Consider the following 10,915-nt stretch of genomic DNA (forward strand, 5'->3'; position numbering starts at 1 on the left):
TTTGGATTGCATTTAAATTAGATATTAGATTGTATTTAAACTGAAGGAGATTGTATTGTATTTAAACTGAAGGAGATTGTATTGTATTTAAACTGAAGTAGTGTTAATTTCGTCACCTATTTTTAATTTAGTCTTAGTCTTGTGCCAAATGTCCTTGTTAGTTTTAGTCATATTTAGTCATTCACATATCTTTTTTTGTTAGTCAAGTTTTAGTCGACTAAAAGTCCCGTCATTTTAGTCTAGTTTTAGTCAAAAGAAAACTCAAGGTATCTTAGTCAAGTTTAAGTCGACTAAAAGTCTTTTAATTTTAGTCTAGTTTTAGTCAAAAAATTCTAGTTTGACCACATCTGGAATCTATTGTAAGAATAAATACAATATATATATATATATACTTAATGCAAGTTATACATGATATTGCACACACCATTATTGATGATATTTGGAGCAATATTACATGTAATTGTTAAACCTGATTCCCTTACATATACATTTGCTTTTAAGCCTAATTATTCATTTTGATTATGATGTGATTGTGACAGGGGCTTGGGAAGAGGTTTCAGGTTGGGGGTGCTGAGTTTTTTCTGTCACCACTTTTGAATAAGGAACAATATCAAGGCTATAAAACTTGTCAAAACTCCGCGAATCACAAAAGTATCAGTGAGAAGTTGAGAACACTCGTTTAAACAGTGCATACACTCGAACTTGACTGCACATCACATTTTTTACTTTATTGATACTGCTTTTAATCGTAATGCAAAGACCGGTCATCGGGACATAAGCTGTCATGTACAATAAAAGAGCCTGCGCAGCGACAGGAAATTTAACACAAAAAGCCTGTCTAGACCAGGGGTGGACTTGCGCTCAGGATTATTTATTTATTTATTTATTTATTTATTTATTTGAGCGGCGTGTGGACGAATTCTTTCTACGCACACACTATTTTATTTCTTGATAACAGGCCGCTGCGAACTATAACACACCGTTGCCATGAAAAACAGAGCGTTGCCATGGACACACAGGATTCTAACCGTAGAGACGGAGTGCACTATTTTCTTTAGCGGAAACAATACAATTGTTTTTAAATCAATAAACTCCTTTTTAAATCATCATTTTGTGTCAAATTATTGATTTATTTGGTAGGTAGCAATATAATAAGCGGGATCCGCTTCACGGACCTGTAACTTGAGCAACAGCGCTAAGCCGCGAACTCGTTGTGAATATTTTAAATGCGTAACAGCTGATGAAAAAGCAGAGACAATTGTAGACGAAAATGAAGAGAGATTTTATCTTAGTTTTTATTTTATACAAAACATTTTCGTCTCGTCTTTTTTCGTCAACAATAATGCATGTTAATTTAGTCTTAGTCAGCGTTTTTGGACAGTGGTGCAGTCTTGTCATCGTCTCGTTTTAGTCATGAAAAAAAGGTTGTTGACGAATATATTTCGTCTCGTCTCGTCTGACGAAATTAACACTAAACTGAAGGAGACTGGATTGTATTTAAACTGAAGGAGATTAGATTGTATTTAATTTGAAGGAGATTAGATTGTATTTCATTTGAAGGAGATTAGATTGTATTTAAACTGGAGGGGATTAGAGTTAAGTTAAAATAGATAAGATTAGACAGGAGGAGATTAGACTTAAAATAATTGGAAGAGAGTAAACTTGATGGATAAGAAGGTAGTTAAACCGGAACAGATCGGTGTGTATTGATGATTCATGCTCCAGGGTCACCTGAAAGCCACAATACAGTACACACCCACTACACCATACCTAGTAGGTATATCCAAACATATATATCTGTGGATATGTTAATATATACAATATTATATAATTTTGAGTATAAACAGTTGAAGGACCATTAAAATTATTGATCACTTGCATTTGAATAATATAGTAAGATTGGTGTTATATGTGATTAAGTTAGCTTTTTAAGAACTCAAATAAAACATTTGAAAAATGGCTCTATGAGCAGTTCCTAATGAGCCTATGTAGGATGCAAAGGGAATAGAGTGAGATAAATGGAATGAGTACAGTGCTTCATAACCGAGCATAAATAGACGCAGTGTTCAGGATGCTCCTGTCTTCATATCAGTGCTAATGTGCAGGCCTGAGGGGGATACACCACAATGGCTTCCTCTTCAGGAAAGACATTCTTTTAGACATAAACCCAAAAAAAGTCTGCCATTTACCTTCTCCTTCTCTCTTTCTCTACGTTTTTATTTTTTCTTCCATTGAATCAAACAACATGATGCTTTGATGTTCCACATTGTGCTATTTTCCCTTTTCTTTGTCTGTCTTCTTCACTTGGTGTTCTAAAAACACCCTAACTATTTTCTTCTGACAATCACAGTTTGTGTTACTATAGCTGTTCTTTCACGGTCTCCCATCCTTTTTTTCTCTTCTGTCTTTATTTTTATACTCTTTAACTTTCTGACCTCATCACCCACTATCAAAGTTAATCTGTTTGTTACAACATGACCTTAACAGAAATGGTCATTAAATTACACAGCTATTGAAGGTCAGGTTGACTGCTGATTTGTCTCATGCAGTAATTTTGCCTGTCAAAAGCTTTCCCAATGCAAATGAATATCTGAATCTGTCCAAACCATTGAACAAAGTCTTTAAATAAGTCTTAAATTATGCATAATTATCACCACAATATTCTGCTATTTAATCACAGATTACAGGCTGACTCTAGCAGAAAAAAAGGATGGAGCAATCTTGCATTCAGTAGGTAACTTATCATGCTGAGAAATCAGGAGTCCTGTCAGCAACAAAATGTAATCTTTTTTCTCTCATCTCATATGGCTGGAACAATAGAGCGGATGCTGCAATTCATACTCAACATCTCTCTCTGCTTCAATTTTAATTAAAAAGTGTCCTAAACCCTCTCTCACTTTTACCTTTTCTTTCTTTCACTTTGTCTTTGCTGTGTTTTTTTTTTTTTGCATGCTTCATGTCTTAAACATCTCTTTCTTCACTCTTTTATATTGAGAACACTTGCAGTTGAGGATACCCAGAGGTCACGTGTGTCTAAGTTGTTGTTGTTGGCTGTTCTCGAGAGTTCAACCTGAATTATACACTGTAAATATAGACTTCTTTAATCCTCAGGAACCTGAACACCACCCCTAGCATCTGCATAGTAGGCGTATTGAAATCAACATAGTAATTGTTCTTTGTTTTATGATTTCTCAGATATGTATGTCACCTTGCCCTGATGTAGGCCCAGTGGTGCATTAAAAGCACACCGGTGGGGGTTGCCTGTCACCAAAGCCTCATGTTAGTGTGCTCTCTCTCACCCACATACCTGCAGCAGAGAGCTTGATTTGCATATGTTGAGCTTTGCAGTCACATTTGTCAGGATTTGTTTTAGAGAGTTTCTTTAAAGACATTTATCACAGGAGCAAAATGCCTTACATTCACCTTAAGAATTTTACAGATGATCAAACACAATCCATGGAAAAATGCTCTGTTTGCAAAGGGGTCTTTTTCCAAATAGGTACAATTCCCTAAAAGATCCCACATACACCCTGAAGAGAGCTTTTCTAAAACATAAAATATACTCAGACCTCCCACATCAATACTTCCAACCTCTTCATTCATGCTCTTTTCTCCTCATCCCTCCCTCCTTGGTTATATCGCTCCTCACTACTTTTCCAATCCCAACCCTGACTTTCTGCCCCCTTTGCCTATTCCCTTCTATCCAGAGGGAAGGTAGGGCATCTCATTGTGGTAGTTGTAGTCCGGACAGACTTTCTGCACTAGCCGGTAGTCTGTGCTGTAGAATGAGATGTAGATGCAGATGACCTTGAAGGGCTTGGAGCAGATCCAGGACACATGGCTCTGGGTCTGCTCCTGAAAGCAGGTCTTGGATGGATCATAATTGCACAGAGAAGTGCGCTTGCTGCGGTCCACCTTCTCGTAGTCCACACGGCAGTTAAAGATCTTGGAGTCCTTAGGGTACACCACACTCTGTCGCTCCAAGTCGAATTCCACCGCCTTCACAGGTGGTACCAAGCTGACGGAGATGTTGCCCTGGCCTGTGGAATTGTGCCGGAAGTAGACGCTGAATGTCCCATTACCATGGTCGACAATCTTGCCAGTGATGAGCAGGTTGAGACGCACCGTCTTGATGTTGGAGTAGAAGTCACCCCAACCAAACATCTTCTTAAACTTGCCTGTCTTGACGATGGGACGGCGCTTGACACGAGAGCTTGTCGAGGCATCATCATCAGAACTTGTGTCAGGCTTAAGGAGGTCACTGCCCAGCATCTCCCAGAATTCTTGCTTGGAGAAGGGCACAGGTGAGCGGTAGGGTAGCTCTAGTGCTGAAGCATTAGCTGCTCGACTGCGGCTGTGCATCACCCAACGGCTGAGGGGGGAGACAGAGCCCTGTCCACCCAGAACACTCAGCGTCTTAGAGGGTTCTGCAATAGAGGAGGACTTAGCACTCAGCGAAGAGGAGGAGTGGCGTTCTTCCTGTGCCAAAACCAACTACAGAAATAGAGGGGGAGGGATTTCATGTCATTGGTAGGAAGTGATGATTAAAGTGATGAAAGAGAAAATGATAAGAATGTGCAAGAGGTGGAAAATCCATGGTTTGATTGATATGAAAAAAGAAAAAATAAGAGACAAAAGAGAAATATGTTAGTTTTAAAATATACCACACATACCTCAAATACTGCCTCAGCAGCAATACAGTTCATAATCCTTCCTCATTTAAACTTAATTATACAACCTCAAGTGTCCAGAGAAGAACCATAGTTTAATCACTTGTTCATGCAGTACTTCAGAAATGAATTTAATCTTATTGTAAACAGAAAGAAATGTACAAATGAGTAATTAACACTTTTAACATATTAATAAAATAGATCACAGTGCACAATGCAAAGTAGACAGGAAAAAAGCCAGAGAATAAAGAATGATGAAGACAATTATATTAGATTGTGTAGTATTTTTATGTATAATTAACGTGTATATATGTGATTATTAACCACATATATGTGATTATATTATATGAGTGCTTGTTATAAGAAACTGTATTTTTTTTTTCCATAAATAAATGTGCCTTTTAATTTTATACGGTTTCTTATAGCTTGTTTTTCCGTTGCTGTTTCTCAGGTACTGTGGTTGAGTGATTATGTAGCATATCAATGTAGCAAAAATGTGTATTTTAAAATACTTTCATCAAATAAATCTAAGGCAGTCAGTGCTAAATCGTAGGATAAAAATGTATTCGGTCTTAGAAGTCTGAGACTAATTAATCATTAGTGAGAAAAGTAAAAAAATGCCTTTTTTTAATGGAGGTATATCGCATTGTAAAGCATGGGGGTTGGTAGGGTAGGGGAGTTTGGTGGGGGGTTTAGGGAGTCTCTATTTTTCTCCCTAATGAGTTCTTTATTTCCTCTGGGGGAACCTTTAAATAAGTTAAATCCCTTTCAGAAATATTTCTAAGTAATACTGCTTTAGAATACTAGAAATGTTCATGAGTATCAGGGCCAGTTCCAGACAATTACATTAGGGTGGGCTGGTACAACAAGTTAGTGGGCAATCAGAGGTAGTGTTGGTGCACTTTGGGGCACTTGTTGAGAACTGGGGAGGAGCAGTGCTTGTGGAGGGTAAACTGGAATTAACTGTACATCCTGATATGCTAGCAACAGAAACACAGACAGCACTAGTATTACTTCATAGGCATAAAACAATACATCTCGCATCAAGTTGTAACGATAGTCAAATAAACATAATAAATGTTAATGACGGTCAAATTACGAGCATTCGAAACCTGCTGCACATCAATCACAAATTGAAAAAAGTAAGTAAACGTTCATTAAATTAAAAAGTCAGAACGGAACTAGAGCCTGTATGCGTGTCCAACTGAAAGTAGCATGAGGCGAGTGGTGAAAAACTATTCTAATAGTAACTATTCAAATACAACATGACATTTTAATGACTTTTGGATTTCTTGTACCTTTGAAATTAATTGCATTTGCAACGAAGGGACTCTTCCACCAAACACCTCTCTCTCTGTTGAAATGCCACAACAGCTGCTTTTTTACAGCAAATAATCAGAGCAGAGCAGCTTTGTGTCTGGTGTGCTACATACAGTAGCTATATTTCTCTGGTACTTTTTTAAAAAGTAAGATGATTATTATTACTGGAGTAGACACATTTAAACATGAAAACTATGTGTCAAAACCTTATCTTGCAGATTTATTAAAGGGGTGAAGAAAGAAGAATGAAGAAGACTGAGAAAAGGAAAGTTTACATTTCTGGCATTTAACAGACACTCTTATCCTGTGTGACTTACATTTATTTATTTTTATTTCAATTTATAAAACTGAGCAATTGAGTTTTAAGGGCCTTGCTTAGGGGCCCAGCAGTGGCAGCTTAGTGGACCTGGGATTCAAACCCATGACCTTCCAATCAGTAGTTGAACACTTTAAATACTGAGCTACCACATCCCAAAGTATGGGAGTGTGTGTTCAGTGAGATATTGAAAGGAGAGAGTGAGCAAGACATTATCTTCCCCTTGGTATATGCATGGCTTAGTGGAGTGGCAAACAGGGAGAGGGTGAGTGGGTGTAATGGATAATTATTACATGATAATGATCTGTTTGAACACAAACACTCATGCACACACCATCCACCTTCAAGAGCACAGCTGAAGAGCTCCTGTCCTTCAGATCCGATGATGGAGTGTGTGGGTGCTTTTTAAGTTTGTGTGTGTGTTTGTGTGTGTGTCTGTTTGCCTTTTCATGTCACTGTAGTCATAGTGCATCAGTAGTGAGCGGTGTCTGTTTGATGTATTGTTCATGTTTTGTCTGTTACTGTGCACTGTTTGGGTTGGATATAAAAGTATTGTCTGGAATATCATCACTGTTATTAAACAGACTACACTGACCTAATCATGGGTTACAATAGATTCATTAGAAAAATGCATCCTTTCTGTTAATTGTAAAATATTTAAAAAGCCTAAGAGATTTGAGTTGTGTGTTATAATTAGTTTTGATATTCACTTATTTATTTATTTTTAATATTTTTCAAGTTTATTAGTATAAGTATATATATTACATGCAGTTTAGTTTGAGCATGATTTTGATAGTTTGTGTTAGTTCTTACTAAAGATTTTCTGAAATATTGTTTTTTTATATAAATTTTTTTGCTTTAGACATTTTCAAATGCAAAGTTATGTCAATATTTTTGTCAGGTCTTTATAGAAAACTGACAGAAATGAATATGCAAGAACACAGTAAAACAGATGTAATAAATCTATTACATCTATAAATCTGTAGAGGCTCTTCATTTGGCATCAAGTGGTTCCATTATACAGTCTTATATATATAAATAACAGAGAGACTATTATATATGTATATAAAGTTGGAATGCAATCTAAATTGGATTGCAGTCCAACTTTATATACATATATATTTATGATTTATCATTTTAATGGCAAAACTGCTAAGCAAGGAGCACTGAAAATGGAAACTCATGTCAGTAGTTCTGACAATCCTTTAGGACATCAAAAGATTTATCAAAGCTGTTTTAATCACATTTCCATGATATCACTCTTGAGAATTCCATAAAATAACACAAATTGGACAGCAAATCTGCACTGTTGTTCCCTATAAAGGAACTAAATCCCAATTTAACATCTGAGTCTAATACAGTAGCTTTGCTCTATGTGTGCTCATATTTTAAAATAAGTATTAAAGAAAGACATGGGGAGAGCACAGCTGGTTGTCCGTTTTTGTTGTTTTTTTCAATCTCACACCTTGACTGATGCACTGGCTGACTGCATGTGATTGTGCATACATGTTCTTCCTTCCATGTCTGATCTAGCCATCAGAATATATGGCTTTGCATATTCAGTCGGTGTATCGCTGTGTGTTCTGGGTGGCTGAGTGTCTGAGTTCCTCTCCCTGGCAGAGCAGTCATATCCTCTGCATTTAAGCATCTGTCTCCTCCATAATGCATGGCACAGTGTCTCAGCCCTGATCCCCGTACCCACTCTTGCACTCCACACCTTCCTTATTCCGGCTTATTCCAGCTTATTCAGGCTTACTCACGCCTTCCCTGCCCCATTCCACCTTTTTGTATCTATCTCTGATCTTGATAAGACAGACTCCAGTCCATTTTGCTCATCCAGGATTAACGTGAAGCACTCACTGTAATTCCGGCTTACATACTCTTTTTCTGCCGGTTACTCATTCTGTTCATCCACCTCTGACGCCTTACTAGTCTCTGTTTCACCTAGGATTTCAACGAAAACAAAAAGGGGAAAGAAATGGAATCGCTATACAACAAAACTGTTGGATTAATAGCTAGCCGTGGCATGTGCTTAATACTTAAAGCCCTTATCGCTTGAATAATTCTTTAATATTAGATGGATTTGAAATCCACTAATCTTCAGTTTCATAAAGTAGCTCTCGGAGTGGTGGAACATTGGTTAATTAGAGTTATGAATATGAAATTGAATTACTTAGCGCAGTTCCTTTGCTCAGTAAATCATTCTCCTAGCAGGAGGACCTAAGCTGTGGTTTTGTGGCTTGGGTTAAATCCAGCCATGTGAAAGCTAATGCAGTCTCTCTAATTTCTGTGTTGACAGTTGGACAGAGTGGGGCGTCATGCCTAAAAGAGTATAGTATTGATTTCAGTGCCCTTGTTTTACCCTGCTGAAGGGTGCTGTGCTTTGGGTATTACAGAACTGTTTTTTTCTTAAATGATTTTACTCCTTAGTACAGTGGTGTGAGATTTATAGACGTAATTACAAATGGGTACAATTAACCACCAGGTTAATTGTCATAATAATGAACTAACTTTAATATAACTCTACAACGTCCACTATGCTTAAATATAATAGTTGAACATTTAAAACTTCAATTGTTTTACTGTTCATTCTCTTTTTTAATGTTCAACCACTATCAAAAATCTTATCTTATGAAAACGATTTATATTAAAATTAATTTCACCACATCAACCTGAGAGTAATGATTCAAAAGATTAAAAATTATTTTTTTTCCAATTCAACCAATACTTTACAGTAATGTATAAGAATTAATAAAGAGAGAAAACATACTCTTAAAACTGACTTATTCTTGTTTATATCACATCCATATCTGCCACTCCAGAATTTCCAGACTATTCCCATGATCCCCAACCTGTCAAACGGTCACATGATCACTAGTCAAACCTCTTATATAACTCCATATAAAACCCAGACTCATGTTGGGTCTTTACCGAGTGTCACTCCCGTATTGAGCCTGTGATCTTTCCTGCCTCTTTTGCTGTTTTGTTTTATCCACAAGCCTGCTCCATGTTTACTTCTGTAGCTGTGACTCGGTTTATTTTTATTTGTTAACAATCATTTGACTCACATTCTAACCCTTTTGTCTGTGTGATAAACCTGCACCTGCTGGTTTATCATCTGTCTGCATTTATGAAATTAGATAAGCATAATACGCCTCATGATGCTCATAAATTGTTACGAGCTTACGAGATTACTTCCTAAATGACAGCTCCTCCTTTTCAGACTATAACTGAAGACAGAATGACCTGAACACTACCCAGTCAAACTCACTCACTCACTCATTTTCTACCTCGGGTCACGGGGAGCCTGTGCCTATCTCAGGCGTCATCGGGCATCAAGGCAGGATACACCCTGGACGGAGTGCCAACCCATCGCAGGGCACACACATACTCTCATTCATTCACGCAATCACACACTACGGACAATTTTCCAGAGATGCCAATCAACCTACCATGCATGTCTTTGGACCAGGGGAGGAAACCGGAGGACCCGGAGAACATGCAAACTCCACACACACAACCCTGGAGGTGTGAGGCGAACGTGCTAACCACTAAGCCACTGTGCCCCCCCAGTCACACTAACAGGCAAAAAACGATTTTGTTCTTGAATGAAACAAGTTTTAAAAAATCATGCATTTTATGAATATCTTAATCCAAGAACGCATTTCATGCCTTCAAATCTGGAATGCCCAAGATGCATTCCAGATTTGTCTCTGAATAAAACTACAAAATCAATTCCATCAGTTTTTCACAGGAAACATTGCCACAAAGCAGCATTAAAGAAATCCAGGTTTAAATCCACTGCTTTAATGAGCTCATAAAATGAATGAAATCTCCCTGCAATAGAATAAGCAAGAGGTACTGAGATGAGCCAGACTTATAAAGGAATCCAACCTCATCTAGGCCAGACAGTAATATGTTTTTAGAGGAAATGTTGGAATTTCTGTTAATACACTGAATACATCATTAAATTTGTGCTGTTGCATTGTGATAGTTGGCAAATAACTCCATTCTGTAATTATAGCTGCCAGGCAATGACTCGTACACTAAAAAGCTTTGACTAGTTCCGAGTGGCACATGGCCTGTCCCATGGGCTCTTCCTACAGTTTGACTCTGCGAATGCACTAATAGACTGCCTCTATTGTACAGTGTGAGCCAGGCTTAATCCGTCTAGGGGATATGTGGCACACTCCACCTTCCCCCGCTCAACCATAACAGCCTGCACTAGAAAAGCCTGCCAGCATATCTGATCTTCATGATATCCCCCATGTGAGACCTGTGCTGGCCCCGGATTAATAATGAATAAAAATAAGAGGCAGGGTAGACGTATTGATTTTAATCTATTCAGGCCTCTCCTTCATTCCTCTCATTTATTTTCTAACTCTTTTCAAAGAGGCAAGGTTGGCATCGAGTCAAAGCTGGGGTGGTGGGTTGATGAGAACAAACTGTAGTATTCCCCTGTACACCTGCCCTGCCACTCTCACTCCATCCATTCATCTCTCTCTCTCTCTCTCTCTCTCTCTCTCTCTCTCTCACTCACTCTCTCACTCACTCCTCGGGTCATTGCATCACCTCTGTACTCTCCATCAGGCATCTTTTCTTTCTCAAG

The 10,915-nt window shown here is 37.9% G+C and overlaps 1 protein-coding gene across 1 annotated transcript in view; it reads right to left on the reverse strand.

Moving 5' to 3' along the window:
- Window positions 1–3,022: 3,022 nt before the first annotated feature.
- Window positions 3,023–10,915, reverse strand: part of LOC132861180 (neurexophilin-1) — a 26,151-nt gene continuing 18,258 nt past the window's right edge. Inside the window, exon 2 of the mRNA XM_060892582.1 lies at window positions 3,023–4,494. Within this exon, the coding sequence (XP_060748565.1) occupies window positions 3,700–4,494 (795 nt within the window). The 3' untranslated portion in view covers window positions 3,023–3,699. The remainder of the gene's footprint in view (window positions 4,495–10,915) is intronic.

The sequence above is a fragment of the Tachysurus vachellii genome, chromosome 18, assembly GCF_030014155.1.
Source record: "Tachysurus vachellii isolate PV-2020 chromosome 18, HZAU_Pvac_v1, whole genome shotgun sequence".
Lineage (NCBI taxonomy): Eukaryota > Metazoa > Chordata > Actinopteri > Siluriformes > Bagridae > Tachysurus > Tachysurus vachellii.